This window comes from Tubulanus polymorphus, chromosome 1 (assembly GCF_964204645.1).
Source record: "Tubulanus polymorphus chromosome 1, tnTubPoly1.2, whole genome shotgun sequence".
In the NCBI taxonomy this organism is placed as follows: Eukaryota; Metazoa; Nemertea; class Palaeonemertea; order Tubulaniformes; family Tubulanidae; genus Tubulanus; species Tubulanus polymorphus.
In genome coordinates, this window is record NC_134025.1 from 22,218,892 (window position 1) to 22,244,569 (window position 25,678).

The window sequence follows — 25,678 nt, forward strand, 5'->3', positions numbered from 1 at the left end:
TAATTTCAGTTGCTAAACATCAAACTGTCAAAAAAGCGCGTTAAATATCCGAGGGAGAGTGATATTCAAATGTCATCAGTATCTCTTGGCGGGAATAATTATGCATCTTTTTGATACCGTCACAAGCTACCGATGTAGTTTGGCGACGGATCCGACAACAACTGGTCGATCCTGGGCCCACCTGGGGTTCGTATCGCCAAATACAATGATTGACAGTCTGGGCGGCGCTTAGCGTAGCGCGTATAAATTGGTGCGATGCCGCCGATGACAGCATTGGCCGGCATGCGAGGCTGACATGAACATCTAACTTAGACAAGTCATTTTAACGTCTAAACTCCAGTGAAAAGCTGTAATAGAGAACTCCGGCCAATCGGACCATCTAAGGAGGCCTCTAACTCGAAATTCTAGGAATAAATTCAAAGGATAATCGTCAAATGGATCGACTACACGAATATTGTCGAGAAGAGGACGGCGTTCGAAGAACGAAAGTTGATAAAGTTTTTCTCCAGGACAATCGAGTGCTGCAAAACTTGATTTCACTAGAAGAGAAATACACAGTGACATTTCCATATTTTAAATGTGTTCAGACTGACTTAAAACCGTACATGAGAAAAATGGTGTCAACGTGGATGCTCGAGGTAGGGTCACTGGCATTAAATCTTACAATTTTTTCAACTGCACATTTAGAATTAATTTTTATATGCGATTTTACGTGAATCAAATAATAATGTTCCAAAGCGTTCATTTCTAAAGCATTTAAGTATATCTCGATTTTGAAGGCTTCAACTTTATTAGAGCCACTGAACGCTATGATTACACAGTGAAAGCCACTGCTGAAAGTGCACCGCGTGGTCTGTAGGCGCCAAAACACGCAAACACTTTTATCGATCTCATTCACGTCAGCGTGGACGTCATATCAATTAATATGTACTGCTTAACTTTTTGAACAGTTATCGTTCATCGTTCTAAATTAGTATTTCCTTCTTGATAGTTTTTGGTTATTTTGTGTGGTTTTACCGACTATTTAGTTCGAAATGTATTTCGTTGCTATGATAACCTCAAAGATATTGGCCAGAATGATTGCAAGTCTTTTTTCCATTTTATGTCAGGTTTGTGAGGAGCAAAGGACAGAAGAGGAGGTTTTCCCATTAGCAATGAATTACATGGACAGATTTCTATCGACAACGAATATACATAAAACGCAATTACAAGTGCTTGGAACTACTTGTCTGTTCATTGCTTCTAAATTAAAAGACACTATTCCATTAACAGCTGAACAATTAGTGAAATACACAGATAACTCAGTCTCCTTTGATGAATTAATGGTAATTATGAATTTTTCTTTATATCTGAATGATTGTTGTAGTTTAATGCATGCTTATCTACAAGTGGTAATATTGGTTTAGTACTAGGTGTTGAAAACTGATTAGATCTTGTTCCTATGTGGTTGAATTTAGTGTGAACTTATTTTCTAAGCTTGGCAAATGTTAGTTCTGGAACCTGGAGTTGGCCTTATATTGTTATAAGAACTAGATGTAAATGTCACTTGGTATTGATATGTAAAATGCATCCATGGTCTTTGATGAAATGGACTGAAAGGATGTAATTTAGCCTTTTCTATCCATTGACTCATCCTGACCTGGGTGATCTCTTGGGAGATTGGGCTAAATTTAACATAGTTAATCTGTGTATGGCCACAGATTGTGTGCTTTTCACATCCCTGGCTGAGTTGCTGTGGTAGGTCAGTTCAAACCATGCAACAGGCAAAGCCCTAGAGGCTTGACCAACCAATCTAAGAAGTCTGTCAGAGTTGGTCAATATTATGTAAGGCCAATGAATTCTTATGGCTTGTTGCATCACAGTCATTTATTGGCCTATCATCCAGATTATCCTTAGTCGGTTATTGATGTGTTGCATCATTGCCCATTGATGGCTTCATCCATCTCTCAGGAATCTGTTACTTACACTGACTTACCTTTAATAAAAACATTCATTAAGTTTTTGGTTTACCTTTGTTTGAATTTTCTATTCATCTAACTGACACAAGGAAATATAGTAATGTCCTAAGTTAAATGACCGTTAAGAAAAAAAAAGATATTTCAATTTATAAGTTTAACAGAATTAATCTGTCTACTTTAATTTATCACACATCCTAGAAGAGTTATGAGTTTTCAAGCTACCACTCTAAAAAAAGAATAGCGACAAATATTTTTGGTTGGTTCCCGGCATTGATACATATTTGCATCTACCATCATTACTGTAAAAATTCATGTGAAGTTTTCCCAGGCTCTCAGTGCTACCATCATGAATGGAAGTGGCCTGGATTTTATGAATGAGTCTGAAGTTGGCGGCTCTGTTCCTATTGGCTGGTAAAAGTTCATTGATAAAAGTGGTGCACTCCCTGTATTAGTGTTGACCCAGAACTGCTATATATCCTGGTGCTTAGACATCCATCACTTGAACAAATATGCTTTATTCCTGAATTCCCCGAACTTTCCTGGCCAGAGTTTCCAGCGCTTCTAGCAGTTCTAGCAGTAGGGGTGCATATTTCACCCAATATATTGCCCCATGTCCCCTGTGTCTGAATAACCAGACATTAAAGAATGATACATTCTGGAGCGGAGCTTGCGTCTACAACATGCAGCTGCAGCTGCCTCATCGTCTAGTTTTATTACTGGAAAACTTTTGAATATTCAACTTCAAAACATATTTTCCAGTGTATTTCCTATTGTATCAATACCATATTTCATTTATCTTTTGGGTAGTTAAACTCCTTTCAAATTGATATTCCGCATGCAAAGTTTTCCTTGAAGATGTTTCCGTTTGTAATACCTTGTGGGAGGGGTGTATTGCATGTTTGTTCGATGTTGTTTTTGAGTGTCGTTGGTTTTTACGTTTTGCAGGACTGGGAATTACTTGTTGTCACGAAATTACGCTGGGATTTATCATCAGTGACTGCACACGACTTTTTAGATCAATTACTATGTCGATTGCCTATCGTAGACAATGACCAGTTGCTATCGATAAAACGACACGCCCAAACGTTCATAGCTCTATGCGCAACAGGTAAGCAGCAAGTTCAGTGATTAATGAAGCAATTTATCAAACTCAAGTTTTCTCTGCGACCTGAGTGTCACCAAACGTGTGGGCAAGTAAATATTACCTAGTCGGCAGTGTAAGCAGTGGTTCTTTTTGATAAGAAAAACTTTAAATCATCAAACTGCATTCGTTGCTATTATGGCATCTACGGTTTTTTTTTTGCATATGTAATGAGTGCACAAGTTGACGTTGTATCTATGTGGACTCCTGTCATTTGAAAGTTCTGCATATTGTTCACACATAACCCTCGGAGAAGAGTGGGTGTGCATTCTACCCATGATGCAAATAATTGTCCGACACTTAAATTTCGAAATGTATTTGGCGAACTTGTCTTGGCAACTAGGGCGATGCAACCATTGCGATTGGCTAATGGCGAGACCTTTGTTCCAAAAATCATCAGAGCATTGCCGAATACACCTGTCTTCCCCTCTGGGTGATCAATGCTGATTGTCCTATCTAATGACTCTATTGACAATTATTTAGAATCTGCTTTTGTCAAAATCCCTCTTACTCAATCTCTCTGATTATGATTTCTGCATTCCTTCATTTGTTTTGAGCCGGGTAGTGGACAAAATGATAGATATTCCAAATAAAAATTCAGGTTCGAATAGACTCGGTCAATTGATGGGAAAATCTATAGTTCGATACATCAAAGAGGGAGGAATAATTGATTTGTATATAGGTTCACATTAGTCCCATGTTCGTATTACCAAGCTAGACACATTTCCTGATCTAAATACCAACAGTTGATTATTGTACCAGGCATTTAGCCTAAATAGTCCAGCCATACATCTACTGAATATTCTATTACATTTGTACTTAAAATTTCAAAACAGTATTTAAAACAGTGAATTGATTAAGTCTTCAAAATCGTCAGAGAATAAAGTCTTAAGAGATTATTTGACCATTAATTGCTAAATGACGACTGGGACAATTAAAAAGCAATTTTCATTCGTTGAAAATGAAAATGAAACTAAGATGAAATCAGATAATTTTTGATTGAGGTATATCTTGGGAATGAGCCTTATTCTTTAAGGCAGTGGGATTCTCTATAAAACTGAATGTCTAGGTCACGTTGTAGTCATGCGAATGCATGAATACTAGCTTTTTGGATGAATATATAAATGGTTGTCCTGTTTCTGAGCTCTAAAACCGGTACTTTTATATCCTTTCATTCAGGGTCTTTTTCCTCCTGGTTTAATGCGGGCCTCGGTGAACTGTTTGTTAAGATGGGTTGGAATGTCTATAGAAACCCTGACAACAATCGCACCTATGGAAGCATTATGCGACGACTTTGTATGGAACGTTGTTAAATTCGGTCCTAGAAGCGAAGGAGTCTTGTTTTATTGTTTGTCGTCCGTCAGTAACATCAGCAAAGCCTTTTCAAACCTATCAGTGCATATAGATCATACAATGACGAAGGAAGGCGACGTTTGATTAATGGGGACATCGTTTAAAAGCCATTTTTTCAGTATAGTCAAATATTGTGCGGGGAACTTTTAAGAACCACGTGCTTTTAGGGGAGACCTAACAGAGAACGTGATAGTGAATGACCTTCAATTGATGAAAGTTTATCTTTTATTTGATTTGTAAAGAAACTGTTTTGAGTGATGTAGGTCAGTACTCTGCCGATTTTGTACTTTTCTGTCTTTTTGGTTCGTTTAAATAGGCAGGGTTGTGGTCAGGTGGATTTCAATTGAGGTTTTGCGGCTGCTCGTAAATTAAGGCCACTCATCCTGGTTGAACAAGTGCATGAACACCGGGAGCGGTCAGTTTGGTTAGTGGGAACTTTCGGTGAAATATCTCATTTCATTTGAAATTCTTTAAAGAAATTACCGGTTGAACTCTAAGCGCTTCTGGCATTTTGTTAGTGGCACTTTCCTAAGCATCTCGCAAACTTGTCAGAACGTCTAAACTGTTTTCGGCCAGTTAGCGTTGTTTGGTCGCAAACCTCTGTGACCCAAACAAAAACTTTCAAGTTGACCCCTGGTGCTGTTTTGTCATTGATCAGTCACATTGCTGTCTTTTGTTTCAATCTTGGCAGACGTGTTTGTCCTTAAAGGATTGGCCAAACAATAGGTGGGCATGATAATTGATAGACTAACAGGGACTTAGTACTTACAAGGTTAAACCTATTCATTACAGTGCGGAATTAGCTAAGCTTCTTAAGTTTCCATTATTTACCCTAAGGTTACTCGCTAACTGTTGAACTATCAAATACTTGTTTTCCAATGATGAATGACTCGATTACCTCGCAAACACCTTTTACCTTGATATTAATATAACTACTGTGTTAGCTTTTCGATTATTTTTGATTTGGAAAATGAGGAAGATGTCTCATGTGTAGTTAGGGACAAAATGTTATAGATTTAAGAATAGACGGCAGCTGATGGGTATAGAGGACTTAATAGGTTGTCGAAAAAGCATAGCATGTGGTCTTATTCATTGTGATGACACATTCCCTTACATTGCCATGCATTCATACTAAAATTGGCGAATGGATTTCATGGGAATCTGTACCAACTACCTTGTACGTAGTGTCATCCAGGTTTTAATAAAATTTCCTTAGTTTAAAGTTGTTTGTCTTGGTGCCGCGATAGTCGAGGTTCCAGATGTCAGTGGAATGTTCTTTGTGTTGAGGTTGTTTTATTAGGGATGGCTGTTGCTGGATTCTGTACCACTTCAAGTGGATGATAGAGGGTAATTTGCAGTAACTTAAAGGCCGAGGAGCAGTATAAAAGCCCAATCAATGTCAAAGATGGCAGTACCCATGAAGCAATAGTGCAGTGGAGAGCTCCAACGGTTGAAACTGGAAATCTCCTATTTTCTCTGTCAGTTATCCGATTTGGACCCTCCTTTTTGTCAGACATATGTATTAATGTGTAATATATTCATTTCTGCAGTCAAAAATGTGTTTTAGGCCCTCCTCCACGAGAAATTAAGCTTTTTAGTTGGTATTTCCTTCAAAATTTGAATCTTTGAATGACATAGAGGGAGGAGTTATCCAGTGAATTAGTGTAGCTCGGAGAGCACATTAACAGTAATTTGATACCTATAGTCATCAGTATACATAAACAAAACATAGCCTCATTCATAGTACCAAAATTTGGCAACATCAAAACTTTTTCTATGGTCAATGGATCAGTCTGAAATTTCGTACACTTGTTTAGCTATCAACCATCAATGTTGTGTCCAAATTTCATGGAAATCGGATAAAAATTAATGATTTTCAAAAAATTTGAAATGTCTCTAAAATCTTAAATCTTGGCCCTATCTCTACAAAAAAAGATCGCTTGCATCAGATTTTCATTCCCACTATGACTAGATTACTTAAAATTAGTTTAGAACTTGATATGAAAACTTTTATGAATTTGTCAAATTTAACTGTGTGTGACCTGCTTTTCTGTTATGAGCCAACCTCGCTCACTCTAAACATTATAAACAAGCTACTGTAGTTAGTGGGACGGCCGATCTCAAGTGTTTGCCACCCGGTTAACTAGCATCCATACTCCTCGGCCTTTAATCCTAAACAACTTGCGCCGAACCAGACTTGACACATGCACAGTACCAGTCATCAGTAGCAACAACTTCCAGAAACCAATACCTAGGGATAAAGTAGGATAAACCCATCTGATGATGTCTTTATCTTTGTTTAGATAGAAACGTTCCGCCAACCTGCACTAAACTCTATGCCACCACCGTGGTAGTGGTAACCAGCGCTCCAACACAGTGACTGCTAACTCAACTCATCAGATATATAGAAGTCCTACTGGTTGAATTTGTAGAAATTCGAATTGATCATTCTTATTCAAGAGTGTTTTATCCATCGGAGTGAAATCTCTTATTAGATGTAATTTGTGATTTTTGCAATTTTTTAGATTATCAGTTAAGATAGCAATATTTTTTGGTCACTTCACTTGGACTTCTTGTAGTGCGTCAACGTTTCAAATCCCAATCCTAGGCCCTATTTTTCATTGTCGACCCTTAACGACTGCATTGTCTCATGGAAAGCTGTCCCAATCATTTATCTAGAACAGCTGATTTCTGAAAGGGGCACTTCATCGGTCTGACCCTGATATCTTCGGAATTTATCAAACAAATAAAATGATGTTTAGAACCTATGTGTATTTGCTGATAAATCTTATCTTCACCTTCTCTGTGGTGAATGTACACAACATTTTTAATGAAACACAATATACAGTCTGAAATATGTATTTCGGGCCAGATAGCATGCACGTGGAGTATGAAAGCAAAATTTCAATGAAAAAAAAATCAATCCGATTTTTACGCGGTCTGGGGGTATTATGGCAAAATGCCGATGGACCAAAGTTCCCAAATGAGCTATCTTCAAAATACTCAGAATACTACCATTTGTCTGCCCGAGTAACTGGGAGATGTAGAAAAGTTCAACGAAACGTCGAGAGTATTAAATTAAAACATTTGTTCTTTTGATGTTTTGCAGATTCAAATTTCATATTGTCACCACCGTCGATGATAGCCGGTGCCAGCATAGCGGCAAGCATCAGTGGACTGATCGGACCGCAGTGGGTCAAAATATTGAATATCCTCGATCATCTACAACGCGTTACAGGAATAGAATCGGTGAGTTTATTAAAACACTACACGTGGCGAAGAAGGAATTTTTGTTCCTTTTCCAAAATCAACATAAAACAGTAAAAAATGTCACCTTTACAATACGAAGTTACCGCTGCCTGCAGCTTTAGTTCAGCGGTTGCTTACAATCTTAGTGGGTTGTTTATTTGATAGCCTGGTTATATTATTTAGATGGGTGGCATTTCTCTGATGATTTTACCTTCGGTCGCCTGCCTGCCTCTCTTGCTTATTCAAAGCAGAAAAACTTTTTGAGTGGTTGACCTAGAAAATTACATTCATAAAAGGTGCCTTTGTAGTATAAAGTATCATGGTACATCGGGTGCAGTCGACTCCTAAGCCAGTAGCCTAGTGTTCACATCTGTAACATTGTCAAAGTTTTGCAGCAGCGCGAGAAAGGAGAATCTACTGGCCTGTAAATAGAGTTATGTACTCAGGACATGCTATCCATGCTAGCACAGATATATGTGAAACAATTAACATAATTCTTTGATTTACTGAATTAATGAACGATCAAACCATTAACCCTAAGTGACTGCACACCAAATTGTAGGCGGTATCCATTGAGATCCTGTAACTGATGATAATGATAGCTTTCGACTTTCCTAGCCACCGCGTAAATAAATAACCGATGGTCAGTCACTGGGGGCCACTTTCCACCGGGTTGTGGTAAACACATGTAATGCTAGCTAAACAAACTGGTCTTATCGACAGATCAACAGATAGATGGATTGTTACTAGTTAAAGATACTATTTTTACTGCAAATGTAGAATTTGTGAGAAAAAGTGTAATGTTTAAGTGCAATAGTTTTACACAAACTGGGTACATTTACATTGCATGGTAAGGCATTGATAATGAAGATAACTTCGTGGCTGACATTTATTGTTCATTAACTTCTTTGATAGTGATTTCATGCGAAACTAATCAGTTGCTGTTTCATTTTTGCGTTTTGCAGGATTGTCTAGCGTCGTGTCAAGAACTAATCGAACAAACGCTATCAAGCAATGTGCCCCATCTAAATCCGCCGCCGCAAACGAAGATCGAACATCACGAGCACCCCCTCACCCCGACGGACATTCAGGACGTGCACTTCTAAACCGGGCCGTCTGTCCCGCGAAAGTTATATCCGGATCGGCGTTAGCCGGCGAATTATCCAGGCAGGATTCGGAAGCGAATAATATGAACTATCAATGGCTTTTTTCGGCGGTGCTATTTTTCTCCTCCAAGTTGAGAGACTATTCGCAAGATCAGTGCCTTACGCTATATAAGAGACGGCCTGTAAAGAAAGTGTGATATCGTGACCTTAATTCATTGGTGCTGTGTATGTATAGAAAAAAAAATAATGATGTGGTCACTATTGAATCAATGCATGATGAGAAAATGAATCCAATAAGAAAAAGAATTAACTCGGGGAATAATAATCTAGTACTGTGTATTATTAGTCTATGTACTTCCAACATTAGATACCTTTTCCTTATTATTTATTTCCGATTGTTTGATGGATTGATTGATTGGTTGATAGACCCATGTGTAATTTAAAGAATGCGTATTTAAGTCTATTTAAAAAAGAAGAATGAACATCGAAGCTACAATGCCAAAAATGCTTGGCTCACCTCATTCGAATTTCTGTGATATATGTACGATACTTAAGATGTTGCCTAAGTATTTGTGTTTTTGAGACGTGACGAAAATCTGAGAATTTTCATGTGATGTATTGCATTTTCAAAACAGCATTTTCCAGTTGATATGTGTTGCATTTAAATTCTGTTCAGTGTGTAAATCAATGCATTTATTTTAAGTTGTATTCCTTACTGAATGAAACTGCCAGTCGATGATGGTCAGTTGGATGATGCATTTGAAATATGTATTTTATGTATATAATTTTTTATACTCACGACGGAACGAAAAATGTGTTTGATTCAGTAGTTGTATGAGCGAGCCTCGGGAACAAGACGATTTGTCTATTGATTTTATTAGCGGGTGATTGTGATTTTTTCGTGAACAAATAATCGAACAAATGAACAAATAATGTTCGCTAACGATAGTTTTTGAGAACGGTAGATGGTGCTAGCAAAAAATGAAATTAATAGGGGGAGAGACCACTCCTCGCTGATCCTCCGAAAGTAAAATGTGAGTGCGGAGCTGATGTTATTTTCTTTGTAAATTTTTGTGCAGTAAACCTTTTTTTTTCGTGTTTGCGCGTAGGTCATGTGTAAATTAAGAATATTATATAATAATTAGCTATATAGCTGGCCAAACATTCAGGATTCTTTCAGGAGAAAATAAATATTATCATTATCATATTCGATAAGCTGGGTTGAATTTCGATTTATGCATTTATATATGCATTAGCCGCTTTGGTCAGTGTTTAGTTTTAGATTTCGACATTTTGGACCCATCTTCAAGAGACGGTCTATAAAGGCGCGAAGACGGTCGAATCACGGCGGGGTTTGAAATGTCAGAATAATTGTTGTGATAATTTTTTTAACCGGGTTCTTATTTAATTAACGATATTTTCTTTTAATTTATCTTAATCATATCTGCCTCCGAGACCCTTTTAACCCATTATCTTCGTAATGTATCAGAATGACGCTGCTATATTTTATGCGAAACGTGCTGTGAAATGTGGAAAACCATTTCTTTTTATATTTCTCTTAAAAATTCCTTTTAATCTTTTTTTCGTATTTCTTCACCTCTGAAATATCATTCGTGGTAACCCAATTTCGAAATCTAACAAAAAAATTAATTCAAAAAAAAAATGTTCAAATCCTTTATTACTAAAAGGTCTTCACTTTGTATGTAAAATGGTTGAAAAATTGATTCGGAACTGATTCCAAAAAAAAAAAAATTTGTATAAATTCTTCTGCGGTTATTATTGAAAACGTTTCACTTTTCTTAGTTTGTGTAAATAGCACTACTACGGTATATCGTTTTGTACATTATGCGGGTTTTAGTAGGAATTGTGGTTTCCTGTGCTTCATTTGAAAATATATATATATATATATATATATAAAAAACTTTATAATTTAAAAATAAATTATTTCAAAAAAAATGGGAGATAAAAAGGGTTAAGGGAATAGCTCTATTACGGTATATCATTATGTATGTAGCAGACCAATACGACGGCGCAGTCCTCCAAATTTTTATTACAATATATTTGCCTAGGCTTCCATGTATGTTAATGGGTACTACTGGTGGTTCGAAATTCTGATGAAAAAAATATTCGTTAAAAACAACACAAAAAAATTACGATGAAATTTAAGAAACCGCGATAAAATCAATTTAAACCAAAGCTTGAAGTTGATAATGGTTATGTAAAAAAATGGAATGGTATTTGGATATTGTATATATTTTATTTGACGCGTTTGTTAATGGATGTGTTTTGAGATATAGTTTTTGTTATGAGTTGTAATTGATTACGAAAAAAGTTTTTTATGACAGTGATGTACTTATGAGGCATTTGAAAACGCGAGGGCTGAAATTCACTTCGGGCGTGTGTGTGAGTGTGAATCATTGTGAATATTTTCTCGAAAAACCTCGAAAAAAGTTTTACTTCTACCGGGATATGAAATGATGTATCTGTGTATATTTCGTATTTTAGTGACCAGATTTTGAAACTGGCGCGAATATACAGGAGAAATAAAACGAAATTCAAATCTGTCCCAATTCTAAACACGTGTCTGAAAGTTGATAACTACCTCGACTGGTGAACTGAAAAAAAAACCATTCCATGTTTTGTCGTCGATATGACTGTGGATGAGGCTGTGTACGCTACTACTAGATATGGGTTGAGTTTATAAATCTTAGAGAGCGCGAAGACGTATATATTACTCGGCGATGTCTTTCAAAGCTCACAAGGGAAACATGTGACCATTTTCCCAATGTCCCCATGTGAAAGGCTTATAATCTTTGTCACAATTCTTGACCTTTAATTCATCCTGTAGTTGTGATTAAATTTACACTGGCTTGTACCTTTATCAATCCAAATAGTATACTTTTATGTGAAATCTGTTCAAAGTTCAAGTGTTTGTGATGATGATGATGGCTGGGATTGTGTTCTTGATAGTGACGAAAAATTTTCGGTTTTGTTTAGTACGGAGATTTTCTTGTTCGCCATTTGGCATATCGTGTTACGTCTGTACGCATTTATATATGAAGAGATGAAATAAAATTTGGAAAAAAATCACTTAAAAAATGTGTCATCTATTGAAGGATTGGATTGTCTTGATCTCAAAATAGGGTTTGTCCCCGTTATGGTAGATTTCGTAGATTTGGTTCGGTGTTCCTTACAAACCCACCACACCTGCCAGGAGCGAAACGGCGGATTTGATTTTGAAATCAGAAATCGAAGTACGGATATATATTAGTGTGATCAGCGGTGGAATTTACAGAATCTTATGTTTAAGTGGAAGCATATAATTGGGAAATTCGGTTCCGGTTCATTCAAACAGTCTTCCAACCAGCCTGAACCGGCAACTGATTGAGATTGGAATATCTCATTGGAGCGCAGTTGCTTATGTCTGAAGTCATTCGGTTGCTGTCTTAATTAAACATTGTTTTGAATAATAATAGCTGATGCGTGTTTAGTTGAAGAGCTTTCACGTTTTTGGTATACCAAGATCTTCAAAATTGTTCAGATCATTATAAAATGACGCATATTTTAATCTTTGAGACAAGACGAGTGGGATTGCTGCGTCCTGGACATTGTATATATATATATATCGACAATCTTCAAAAGTGGTGAATGGCCTATGAGATCCTTTGAAAATTAAGTGAGGCCATGAAGCTATGAGCTCAATTTCGGATTGTGTGTAGGAGGAAAATCTACGTAAAAATTGACCCAGACTCCGGAAAGCCCCAGTCGTTGAACCGGGACAAGCGATAATAAGTAAGGAATTTAACATTTCGAATGGTTTATTCTAGCTGTATGCACGGATTTGGACTTTTCCCTGTTCGCAGTAGCGAGTTATTGATCCTTCGGTGAATGTCAGAGCCCAATGCAGAGGACGCAGGGAAACGGGAGGGAAACGCATAAACATGGAATCTTACATGTTTGATCTCGCAAACATTGTTTTCCGAAGAAACCAGGGTTTCGTTTCTCGTAATCGCACACGATATAGAGAAACGCTCGGGGAAACATGTTTTTGTCTCCTGTTTTCGAGTTTCCCTACGTCGTGTGCGATGGGCTTAGGATCTCGCACTAAAACTTGACTCTGGGTGGCACGGGCCGTTTTGGCGCGAATCTAACAACACTTTATAGATACTCAATAATAGATAATCATCGTTAGAAAATTACGGTCCGTCGAGCATCACCTGGCTAGATGCTTGTATTACATTTTTACATCTATTCAGAAATCCCAAGTAAAAAAGGGGCAACTTTTTAGTTCTCCTGGACCAGTGCCTGTCAACAGTTACTACGTCATTAGCGCTTTTTGCCTCGGGGTATCATAAACAATCAAAACCAACTTAACTAAAATATTCCTCCCACTCCAGCAGATAATCTTCAGGTGAGAGGCGCTCAGAATGACGGAGTGTCCGCTTTCTAGCTTGTGTAATACAGATGCTCTCCCCGGATACCGTAAAAAAACCCAGCTGTAACAACTCGCCGTATCTGATGCATAAATCCTGCGAAGATATCAGCTTGACGGGGTGTTTCAATTCTGCTTGACTGGAAAAAACGTTTACACTACCGGTACTAATTCTTTCCTGCTGCAGTTGAAATTGAACGATTTCAAGTCAACGGCCGTCTGATAGAGTTCGCAACCGTCAACCCAGCAGATACCCTCCTAATGATCCCTATCAGTCTTATCTTCTGCGTCGAAGTTCGTAATTGAACGAATTAACGCTATACTATAGCTTAAAATAGTCGCAGAGAACCTCGGCCTTCCCACCAGATGGCATCTGGTCTCAGTGTTTCCCCAGTTCTCATCGCACCTATTCCATCGTTTGAAAACAGCAAATCAACAACAATGTTCTAACTTCGTGTTTTGATAGATTTTATTTCGTCTAGATTGACAATCCTTGTGAACTGAAAGAACCGTCAGAATAATATCCATCATTAAATCATGGACTCGAGTCCATGATTAAATCAATAACAAATATACGCGTATAATTTAAAACAAAAATGTAACAAATGCCTTTTTTATGGGCTCGTCATAACGCCAGATGGGACTACGATGTAGTGAGCCTAAACCAGGTAACGCTAGGTATTGAAATTATACTCACGGATTGAATTCTTTAGATACTTAAACTCTTCAGTAGAGATCAGATTTACGATGTTAATGCTCAGGTTTGTGCGAGCAGGCCCGTGCCGAGCTTTTTAGAGGAGCAGTTCTATTTCAAGAAAAGGGGCACTTTTATAATTCCTTGTGAAAAAGGACAGATATTGAATATGTTTTTTTTCGATGGCCTAAACTTAAACAACGTCTCATTTATAATTTGTTTGAAATTAAATAACATATTTATGATAATTACTTTTCATTTTCCAAAAAAAAATCATGAAAAATTGTATCCAAATTTCGAAAAATGTTGACCCAAATATTTTGACTCTCGAGTTTTTGGAAGGCACTTTTTGAATACCCCCTCGACACGGGCCTGTGAGACAATAGTAGAGATCATGTATTAATCATGGGTGACCATTGGACTAAAAAGTGAATTTGTTCTCTCGAACTGGTTCGAGACTGGTCCGCGGTTCATTTCATCGACATCGATACCGGTTTCGATTCGTTTCATCCGATTCATATCCTGCGAAGCACCTATTATTCTACGACGGGCTGAGCCTCTTGTTTGATTCTACCTTGAAGCGAATCGCCGCTTTCAGTCTTGATTCGTTCCGACTGTTCAGATTCGACTCGCGAATCGGTGTTTACGTCTGCAACTGCTGCGATAGTTTCGACGATTGTCGCGTTGTCCGTGGCGGAATCGATCAATTCCGTCTGCAACTGATCGGTGTTCGTTTCGTGTAGTTCTTGTGACACGATTTGATTAGCCGCCAACTGGTATTCAACCCCTTCGAGCAGGTTTCCGCCCTCACTCGCCGCCAACCGCGCCAACTGTTAAAATATGCAAAAAGAAAATACGAATAATGAGAAGAAAGAATAGGTACAGGATAACATACTCAGACATGGTCTACTTGGACTTTTGACTAGCACGTACAAAAACGAAATCATTTTTCTGACCCTTTTTCCTCAACTGGGACTTAACCAATTTAACCAAACCAAGTTTGTCGATGTAAGGAAAAGTTAACTGTATTTAATTCTTTTTTAAATTTTTACGATATCAGAAGCCGGTTCCACAGACTCTAGACCCAGTTCGACACTTCGAAATCAGTGGTATTTTTCAAAAGACTTTCTAAAATAAATTGAGGAAAGATGCAGCTATTCATCTATGTTATGCTATATATTTCACACACACACCTCTGTAGCATCAATAACGCGTCCGTCGTCCAAAGCAATACACGTCTCATCTGTCATCACGACGTTGTCACCTGTAAAATAATAAACATGGACGTGAGATTCAGAAATGAAAGTTGCCAATTGCTCAAAGAATGTGTTTAGATATAATAGTAACGACTGAAATCATATCGTCATCAGGGTATTTAACGTAAGGATCCCAGGCATCAGTTCCATAATTCTATCATAGATTTAACTCGCACGACATTGAAAACAATTTAGTTTTCAGTTATTATCTCTAAAGAGTGAAATCTAACACTTAACCGTGGAACTGGATGCAGCTCCAAAATTGGGAATTCAAATTTCACACTGCACTTAACCCTATCAGTGCATCTACACCGCAGTGCGGTGTATAAATCAGTGATAGATTTTGCTAGTTGATGTAATTAGTAATTATCTCTTGAAAAATGGCAGCACCTGTCAAGCATAGTGAAATAGTAATCACTAATGATACACCGCATCGCGGTGTAGATGCACTATAGTGGTATTCCCGTTATTCAGCACACTAGGGAAGAATTTTTCAAAATTTTCAAATTATCTCCAGCACTATAGGGTATTAATTAGTCAGCACTGAAAGGGTTGTTAAAATCACAAAATTGGAAATTGACTGGTTATATATTCAAATCTAACAGTACACTCAACAGGTTACCTAACATTAAACAACTTTTGACTTAACAGGGCTATGATTTGTTTTAATGCCTAACACACCTACCTTGCATAATGATTTGCTGACTAGCGACATTTTGGAAAGCTGTGTCACTACTGGAAAAATCAACTAAATTCATATCACAGCCATGTTCCTGCAAAGAATCGAATAATTGGTATGGCATATGGAACATAATGTATTGAGTGCTACAATGATTTGAGTGCTACGGTCAAACACAATAGTTGTCGTATTACTTCATCTCTATTTTTGAGTCCCAGCATTTCCAATTCAATTTATTAAGTCCCAACAATTTACCCAGTTTACTGAACGATCCCAACTATGAAGACTAGTCAAGTGAGCGAATTGGTGCGCACATCAAATCTGCCATACCAGAAGTCATATACAACCACCTATGTACGCCTAATTGAACCAGCACGTGTTCGTGATTCATTTTCATGCTGAGAGTAACTCTACACATTTCTAAAATCATTCTTATACCATAGGGATCGATTTAGGGAAAAGCCTATATCAATGAAACATACGTGTTCGACACTTTGGATGTACTAGAAATTTCTGCTAATGGCCGCTGTCTCCACAAACAGCCGACATATGACGTTTATCGCATTGCAAGTGCTTTGATATTGCTAGCAAAATGCGGTAAATTTCCGTCACCTTCGTATATGTGTCTGGCAGCTAACGTGTTAAATGATTTTCCTGAATCATTTCTAAGATCGTTTGTTCGCCGCTTACCTTCATGCCCTCCTCCGACTTGAATATATTTCCGCACCTATCACAGACTAAGTCCAATACGCGACTTTCGGAATGTATTCGTTCGATGTGTTTCCTAATATCGGTGAATGTATAGCCGTAGAATTCGCAGAGACCGCATTTGAAATCTCGTTGGCCTTTATGTCTGCAAATATTCATACGTCATGCATTTTACAAGAAGTAAAAGTTTACTTTACATAGTGAAACCTAGTTTACTTCCGGATTGTAACAAATTTCTTTGTTATAAATAATAGTTTGTTTATCCACATTTTGTTTATAGACGGTGATGCAGTGTTCTCCACAACAGATTTTTTAATCTCAAAATAGGGATGGACACTGTTATTTATTTGATTGGTCGATTTCGTTTGATTTGCTTTGATTTAGTGTTCCTTACAAACCCACCACACCTGCCAGCAGTGAAACAGGCCGGCAGTGAAACAGGGGGTTTAGAGTGGCGGCCAACCCCTTTCATCTTTACATCCCCCCTCTGAAAATCCACCAACCCTTACGAAATATCAGCTACCCCTACCAGAAATAGAAGATTACACCAAAATGAAGCTAAAGTTTCTGTATTTTTGGGGGGATTGAAAGCCTTGCTACTTCAGCAGTCACGATGTCATACACTTAACAATAAGTGCAGCCCCTTTAAAAATGGATACGGACAACACTATGATGAGTTGATACGATTTGACATATCAAGGCCTACTGCTTAGCAGTGATATGTCAACTTCTATCATTTACCTTTTGACATGTAGTTCTTTGTTCTTTATATGCCTGAACGGTTTTCCGCATACTTCACAAACGTGCTGGGGTGCTTCGTGGACTAGCATATGTTTGGTCAGGTCAGACTTCTCGCAACCCCTACAAAGAAGAATAGATTTCGCTGCGCTTTAAATACTAAGTGAAAGTCCTGGAATTGGTACAATTCAGAGACCCTTTGTGTGTACGTATTACTAGGAGTGGCTTGATTCTAGTTCTGTAAGGACTCTGCGGAAAGTTTTCAACAAGGGTGAGGTGTGAAAGGTGCGCTTTCTATTTGGTTTGTCAGTCAGAGTGTCAGTCAATGCCCGAGGACCAATCTTTAGATTTGCTATCTTTTCAAAACTTACGCAATGAAGCATAATCAACACTCACCGGTAATCGCATATGTTACATTTGAATGGCTTCAACGGAGCGTGTATTCGTAAATGGCGCTTCAAATGAGCTTTGCGCGTGAACTTTTTACCACAGACGTTGCATTCGAACAGCACTTCAGCCGGTAGATGAACCATCTTATAGTGCATCTTTAATATGTACGTATCCTAGAGAAAATGAACAACGAACGATATTTATCGTATTCATAATGCTACAGTCAAACAGGCATATGTCGTCATAGTTGGGATGATTATTATGTTGACACGAGTTATCCAAGTAACTGGAAATATATGAATGGGTACTCTAATAGTCAGTGAAGTGCCAAATTACCCGAGATCGACTGTATGAAATGAAATCTGGAGTTTTTGGTTGATAGAAATCAGGATTGTGGTGCTCTACCAGACTCGGGAGAGTGTACCGTATTATGGTAGCATTCAACTTCATTTTTTTTCAACTGACAGAATATTAGTTGTTCATCGATCCGAATTTTGCCATTCGAACCAAATATCTACAGTCAACCGCCCACCCATATACCGCCACCCCTGCCTATTGCCAGGTTTCTCAATCTGCATCTCGATACAAATACAAAGTAAAAAGCAAAGTGTCGTGTGGGGCGGTGTGGCCGAGCGGTTAGAGCATTCAGCTCTGGGAAGCCAGGTCGTGGGTTCGAACCCCGTACATTGCCGTAGTGTCCTCGGGCAAGACACTTATCCCAAGACACATTGCCTCTCTCCACCCAGGAGTAAATGGGTACCTGGCCTGATAGATGACTCCTGAGCGTTTGTTAGCAGCTCAGTGTTACTTCTCCCCAAGGAGAGATGACTGATACATGATAGAGTATAAAATTGGCCGGGGTAATAATATCGAAAAAATGTAAAGTGCTCTGAGCAGCCTGGCTGGATTTAGCGCTATATAAGACACATATTATATATTATATTATTATAAAACACCCCCGATATACCGCCATACTCTCTATACCGCCAAAATTGTTCTGCACCGATGTAGGCCGTATTTTCGGGGGTTTGCTGTACACGTATCTATACGGTTTTATAAACAACACACACACACACACACACCTTGTAACGTTTCCCGCATACAGAGCAGACGCAGCCTTTCTCATCGTGTCGCATCATGTGCCTTTTAATAACATACGCGTAGTCGGCCGTGAAATGACAAATATGACATATATTCCGCGGATGAGCTTCCTGCAAATAAACAATAGTTTGCGCGCTGGTTTCAGAGATTCGTCACCGATCGCTATGAAATATGCAAGAGAAATGGGTCGATATCTATCAACTTACTAAGAAATGAGAGGTAAGAGATTCTTTATCGAACGTCAAGAACGAACAACACCGACACTTTATCAAATGCGAAGAGTGGTTTTTAAACAAGTGATCTTGATACTGATGATTGAAAAATGCCTGGAAATCGCAGAGTCGACACCGCAGCTTGTTCAGATAATCTTCATTCGCTTTTAAACCTAGAAATTTTTTTCGAAAATTAAAATAGACATATTCATGCCTGTTTAATCTATTGTATAGCTTCAATGTAAGTAATGGGTGAAAATACAATGAATTGGCAATAACTATACCTAATCTGACTGGTGTATTTTGTGGCATCAATACAGACATCATTGTCTTTGGTAGTTGAATCATGGTCGGCTGGACTTTGTCCCCCTGAGCGTTAGTTAATACTGGCAATATATTTTGCTGAAGCTGCATCGAATTCACCGTAATGATCTCGATCTCGAACTGTTTTTCCTCCTGTCCTTCGACTGAATATAAATAAACGTGAAAAAAAACGATACATAATTAGGGTTGAGTAACGCGTATGTAAATTTTGTGGACCTACAGAAGCTTGTGTTGTGATAGATTTCACTTTATTCTATCATTCAAGAAATACGAACAAGAACAGTATTAAAGTTATACAATTGCCCGCACCGCTGGCTCATTTACTGAACAATGTTGGAGTAAGAGGTGTTCATATATTTTCAGTGCCACTGGAATCTATCTATACATATATATCTAATTAATATAATGGTCGACGCATAAGCCCATTGAGGGCTGGGAAGTGTTTGAGTATAAAATGATTGTTTGTAAAGAAGATATTTTTAACTACATGTCACAATAATAAAATACAATCAGCAATCAGCTTGTATATATTAAGAACTGCAGGTAGCATCTATTATGGATGATAAATACCTTCAAACTTTGCTGATTCTTCAGACAGTTTAGCCATTTCGTCGATTGTCTCATCAGCGATTTTCGAACCAGGTATCGGCGGTTTTACCTCCTTAACCAGCCCCGCAACGTTTATGCTGATTTCGCGGTGCGTCCCTTCAGGCGTGACGACTACGAATGTAGTTTGTCCAGGTTCCGTCGGTGTTAGTGTTGGAAGTACGGTAGTTTTGAGACCCTAGAATTAACACGAAAACCATTATAATCAGTAGATAGCAATTAAGGATTAACTAATCTATGATGACTCCTCTTTTTTCAAAGGTTCCCACATTTGAAACAAATCATAAATATCTGTTTGAAAGCATTTCATTAGAGCACCGATAACCTACTCTATGTATTGTGACAATTTCTATGTACAAACTAGGGGGTCCAGCAACACCAAGCCCAATTAATGAAATGATGACAATCTGACAATTTCCATATTCAACGCCCCTGCTGGATAAATACAGCAATTAAACACCTTGAAATTCAACACAATCATAGACTAGGGGTCCAGGGAACCATGCCCACTTGGAAAGTGGTATCAAATGCTCAACAATCTAACGATTTCAATATTCAATGCCCCCTGGTGGCCATATACAAAAAGCAATGACCTTGAAACTCACCAAAATCATAGAAAACGTTATGAGCTACAACTTTCCAATACATTGTGGTAACACAATATGCTTAGGTATCAATATAATGTGGAAAAACTTTTTCCCACCTACAAATGAGCATTGATGACGCCAAGATGGCTGCCAATTGCGCCATAATTGGCTGATCAAAAATACATGTCTCAGGTATAAAACATCCCTTTTCAAAGAATACCCATCACAAATTGCAATGAGAAATGGCAAACCTGTAGGAAGCTACAGGACTCAGAACTTGGGCCAAAATTTACATTTTTGGCCACTAAAATGGTCATAGGACGGCCATCAATAGCCCGCTGGGACTAAAGTCCCAAGTGGGCTAAAAATGTCATGAGCTACAATTTTGCAATTCATTATGGTTACAAAATATGCAAAGGTACCAATATAAAGGAAATACCATGCTATTCTGCAATTCAACACCCCCTCATGAACATACACAGATACTGCAATTGACTGGTAAGTGAAGAATGTATCATATTTATGCTATATACTAATCGACATATACTAAAATTATTGTTCAATGATGAAATACCTGAGGAGCGAGAATAACAGTTTTTCCACCTCCAGTAGACGGAATGACGTATGCCGGCATTGGATTGCACAATTCTTCATCTGCAGGTGTCTGTCTGGGACGACCGCGCCCACGCTTCACTAAAACCATACAAAACATCACAAGTTTACTGTCAACCCCATATAATCTACATGGTAGATCCGAGTTTACTGGCCCAGATGAATCCTGGATCCAGGCGAGGATTCCAGAGGATCTGCCAGGTTCACTAGTGGTTACTCAGTTACAGCGCTTCAATTTCGTCAACGTTTCAATCAAACTTTTCACATTTTCACATTCATTGCGAAGTACTGGTATAAATTGGTACCGTACACTGTGTGGCAAAAGTCAATCCTATATCTATTGGATGACATCTTTGATAGAATTTGGATTTGGGAGCCTAAAATCTCGCTTCCTATTTCAACTACTTATAACTGAGTGTTTTGCACCATCAGAGGTCAGTTACTCAAAAGTAGGTCTGACCCCTGATGCGTGCCGGTACCTCATTGAAAGCTGAAACTCGTTGCTCACCTGCGGGAAGTGGCGGCCGAACGGGGTGAATGCGAGGACGCCCTGGACCACGTTTTACAGCCGCTACATCCACGTATTCCCCCGTTTCGAGCATTCTGTCCTCTCTATCGTCGAGAGCTTGTTCGTGATTCGGGTCGAGATCTTCTACTTCAGCGCTCCACTCACGGTCGTTGTGTTCGAGTGCATCTTCGGCAACATTATCATCACCACCAATTTCTCCATTGTCGGATTCGTCGCTGGCAACTTTCCCTAATTCATATTCTGTAAAAAAGAAAAACCACCACAACTACAGTCTTTTGATGACACCATATCGGTGGTCAAATACATGATGACAGACGACGGAGTTTACAAAATGATCGCCATATTATCTTTTGCTGTTATGTTTGTGGCAAGTCCCCGACAGCAACATTCAAACAAATTATGCTATTAAGTCCATGATGTTTACAGCCGATCTTCAAAGGAAATGAGAAAGTGTCAAGAAACAATAGGCCACTTGAGGAAAGAAGAAAATCTATTGGAATTTTGAGTTGTCAAGCATGATGAAAGTGCGGTGAATTTGTATGTACCGGTGATTGTAAAACCCTGAGCCTGTACAACTGGGAGAATCTAAGGTGGAGTCGCATAAAAAATTTCAGATTTATCTTGAAGATTAGTTCTTCTCCATCATTTGAAAAAGAATTTGCTTTGAATTTCAAGTTCGTGCATGGTATGTCATTCGGCTTACCATCAAATATCTTCGCCTTTTTCCTTGGTCTACCGCTTCTTCTTAACCCGTCTGGACCTACAAATATTTGGAGAATACAAAGCAGTAAGTTTTAGAGAATCGTTTAGGAACTGAAGGAGTGTTCAATATACACACTCATCGAATACAATTAGCGCAAATAGTAGGAGATCAATTCATTAGTTCACTATGCAGGATGTCTAATGCAGGTGTTGGAGTTTGAAAACTGCAGTTAGTCGGGAGATATAACGTCAGCATTCACTCCAAAAGTGCTGTGACGATTAAACAGTACACCTTGAGAGTCCCTTAATTTCTATTTAGTAAACTAAAAACAATTCCGGTGATTTCATCGTGATAAACATTGTACTGATTGAGTAACATTGGCCTACCTATATTTGATAATTCGAGTAAGCCTTCAGCGGCGCTATTTTCATCTTTCACTGGCTCTGCTTGTTTCATCGCTAGCGTAGAGTAAACATTCGGTGGGCGATACGATTTTCGAGGCCGTCCGCGTTTCTTCTGACCTTGAAAAAAGTATAAAACACTACATTTCCAACGATACCAAGCAATAAACAAAACCCACAGTTTGAACATTTAACAAAACGATCTGACTGTCCTAACGACAGTCCTTCTCGTCCCTAACCTTCTTTAGTAACAACTACATTTCTAAACCGTATATCTTAATTATGTTATATTCATTTCTCTGATGATGGAGTTTAGTCGAAACTTCGACACTGTAGGAATAAATAGTTAAATCATCAACTGTTGGTTTTGCTCATTAACTCTGAATACTGAGATAAATATCAGTCCACCAGTCAATATCAAGCGAGCCGTCGAAAAATCTAACGTTTGCAACGTACCTGGTAGTACCTCTTGCTTCGCCGGATATGCGACCATATCGCCGGACACCGGGTCGCGGCGTAAGAAACACTTCTTCCCCTTGACGATGACGAGTGTATCGTCCGACAACGAGATCGGGTTCGTGAGATCCGGCTTAACGATCGGTTTCCGTTTCGCGCGCTTCGACGCGATCGCCTCGGCGCCGTCGCGGAACGGATTCGTGACGATCTTCGGCTGCGGTATGTCCCCGGCGTCGGTCGTCGTATCGAAACATTCGTCCATCACTTGTTGCAGATCGCCGAATACGCCCGGCGGATTACGCTCGCTGTAACAATCGACGTGGATGACCTTCTCGTCCGCTGATTCGTGCGACGACGTCGTCGGTGTCGGCAACTCTTGATCGTCGACGATCATCGGCGCAAAGTTTTCGCAGTTCGATTCTTCGCTATGACCGGTCGGCAAGTGTTGGTCGCGCGACAGCTGTATCGTGATCGTTTCGCCGCTTTCCGTGCGTAGATTTATAATTCCGGCCGCCGTGTCCGATGCCGTCTGTAATAACTGCGATACGGATATCAACTGATTCACATCGATACTGGCATCGTTCGCCTCCCGACCGGCTTCCCTGCTATTCACAGCATCGCCACTTGGTACTACATAATCATCATCATTAACATTAGTATCATCATTATCATTCCGGCCCGGATCGACCTTCACCACTATCGCATGCACTTGTTGCAAGACATCTGTACTAACTATAGTCGGACCGCTATCACTGCTATTCGCAGTATCGCCACTGGGTATTACCGGTACATTATCATCATCATTAACATAAGTATCGACATTGTCATTATTATCATTGTCATCCCAGCCCGGTTCGACCTTGGCTACTATCGCATGCACTTGTTGCAAGTCATCTGCAATAACTATAGTCTCACCGCTATGGTTTTCGTTGGATATTTCCCTAATTTCGGTTCGATCATTATTCGACTGCCTATCATCAACGACGCCAGTCATATCTTCAATACGTTCAGGTTTTTCAGTGTTCGTCTGGTTCTTGACGATAACATTGTCCAAATCCGCTTTTTCAGTTCGGTGATTGTTACAGTCTTTATCTGCTGAAGTGGAAGCCATTTCGCATTTGGCAACGACCATATTCGACTGGTTCTCGAGCCCATCAGCTGAAGTGTCCTCGTTTTCAGCTTGTTCATTTGTCGGGAAATCCGTCGCATCATCCAATGTTGATATTTCACTATTAGCGCTTTCCTCCGCCACTTGCATCGGCTCAACTTTGGTTGATATTTCGACCTCCCCTTCCATGTCTTAAGTCTAGAATTGAAATAATATATCAACGTGATGCCTATGTCTTTAGCGTGGAAAAATGTGGACCATCCAACAAATAGTTCTGGGTGCAACAGTTTTTATAGGTGTCCATAAAAAGTGGCGTCCTTCAAACCTAAGAACAACTCCAGGGTACTACCCCATGATTTTCGAAGCTTTTGAGAAGTAATGAGTTAATGTGAAAGATAGGCCTAACCGTTTATTGCACTAAAATCAAGCTATGACATGTTTTTTTGGGGTCAGTGGAAAGACTAATGCTACATTGTGAATAATTACCTAATGCTACATTAGTAAAATATCACATCCCAATGGCAATGTGTTGTTATCAGAGCTACCTAGGCTAGAAAACTAATAAGGAACCAAAGATATGACCGTAGTCTGAATACCAGTCGTTGTTACGGTTCCGTACAACTTCGTTCTTTCAGGAACAACGGCTAGGTACTAGAGATTAAATTAATATGACCGATGATATCCAGTTCACAGGCAACCCCGGAAGTAAAGTTTTCCAGGGAGTTTTTACATCCAAAACCTAGCAAAATAAATACGAAACACTACGTAGGCCAATGTACATTTTGATCCCAAAAAAAAAAATGACAACTACAATGAATTACCTTTATGTGAGGCGTAGAGTCGAAAAGTAGCAAAATAAAAATACGCCAAAATGGACAAAAAATCACACTAAATAGAGGTGAAGGCTTGCTGCAATGGGGCTTACTCTTGTTATAGCTATGCCAGTTAGGTTCGAATCCCAATAAAGTCTTAGGTATTTATTAAAGGTTTCGAGACCAATTTTGTTGTTTTACCAGTGCGTTATTCAATCTTTTCTTGCCACTGTATCCTCCAATCCTCACTTACCAATGTATTCCTTCAATTCTTACTTGCAGCCTATTTCACATTGCTAGTGATATTGTCATATTGCTTTCTAGGCCGAATCAATGGTAATGACCAGAGTGACTCGGTAGTTCAAGTCCTCTGCAATAAACGAGTGGGAAAAAATCGCCGCCGAACGAAAAAAAGATAGTTTTATCTTTTTTTCATTTCATTTTAATGAAATGAAAAATGATTGATTCCGTGAAAAAAGTCGCCACCGGTCGAAAAAAAGCTGAAAGATGAAATAAGAAATAA

General features: G+C 38.8%; 2 protein-coding genes across 2 annotated transcripts; one reads left to right on the top strand and one right to left on the bottom strand.

Moving 5' to 3' along the window:
• The first annotated feature begins 283 nt into the window (after positions 1 to 283).
• LOC141911658 (G1/S-specific cyclin-D2-like) lies at positions 284 to 10,408 on the top strand. The gene is made up of 5 exons (XM_074802653.1): positions 284 to 638; positions 1,110 to 1,325; positions 2,904 to 3,066; positions 7,562 to 7,701; positions 8,667 to 10,408. Exons 1-5 carry the CDS (start codon positions 435 to 437, stop codon positions 8,805 to 8,807), a joined length of 864 nt encoding a protein of 287 aa, XP_074658754.1. The 5' UTR covers positions 284 to 434; the 3' UTR covers positions 8,808 to 10,408.
• Positions 10,409 to 13,701: 3,293 nt separating this feature from the next.
• LOC141902222 (uncharacterized) lies at positions 13,702 to 25,228 on the bottom strand. Its single transcript, XM_074789867.1, has 16 exons — positions 25,165 to 25,228; positions 23,236 to 24,541; positions 22,765 to 22,899; positions 22,379 to 22,435; positions 21,655 to 21,915; positions 21,109 to 21,227; positions 19,912 to 20,125; positions 19,302 to 19,484; positions 19,012 to 19,190; positions 18,787 to 18,915; positions 17,711 to 17,877; positions 17,318 to 17,437; positions 16,559 to 16,721; positions 15,875 to 15,962; positions 15,127 to 15,197; positions 13,702 to 14,763 (listed from the first exon to the last, which is right to left on the bottom strand). The coding sequence occupies exons 2-16, from the start codon at positions 24,530 to 24,532 to the stop codon at positions 14,470 to 14,472; spliced, it is 3,477 nt and encodes a 1,158-aa protein (XP_074645968.1). The 5' UTR covers positions 24,533 to 24,541; positions 25,165 to 25,228; the 3' UTR covers positions 13,702 to 14,469.
• Positions 25,229 to 25,678: the final 450 nt, after the last annotated feature.

What these genes read in the sequence shown, in the direction of transcription:
- LOC141911658 (XM_074802653.1), top strand. Translation starts at nt 435, where the DNA reads ATGGATCGACTACACGAATATTGTCGAGAAGAGGACGGCGTTCGAAGA. An exon ending in TCTCCTTTGATGAATTAATG is followed by an intron (nt 1,326 to 2,903) that starts GTAATTATGAAT and finishes TACGTTTTGCAG; the next exon opens with GACTGGGAATTACTTGTTGT. An exon ending in GCGTTACAGGAATAGAATCG is followed by an intron (nt 7,702 to 8,666) that starts GTGAGTTTATTA and finishes TGCGTTTTGCAG; the next exon opens with GATTGTCTAGCGTCGTGTCA.
- LOC141902222 (XM_074789867.1), bottom strand. Translation starts at nt 24,532, where the DNA reads ATGGAAGGGGAGGTCGAAATATCAACCAAAGTTGAGCCGATGCAAGTG. An exon ending in CTGTTATTCTCGCTCCTCAG is followed by an intron (nt 20,126 to 21,108) that starts GTATTTCATCAT and finishes TGTTAATTCTAG; the next exon opens with GGTCTCAAAACTACCGTACT. An exon ending in TCAGCAAATCATTATGCAAG is followed by an intron (nt 15,198 to 15,874) that starts GTAGGTGTGTTA and finishes ATTATTTTACAG; the next exon opens with GTGACAACGTCGTGATGACA.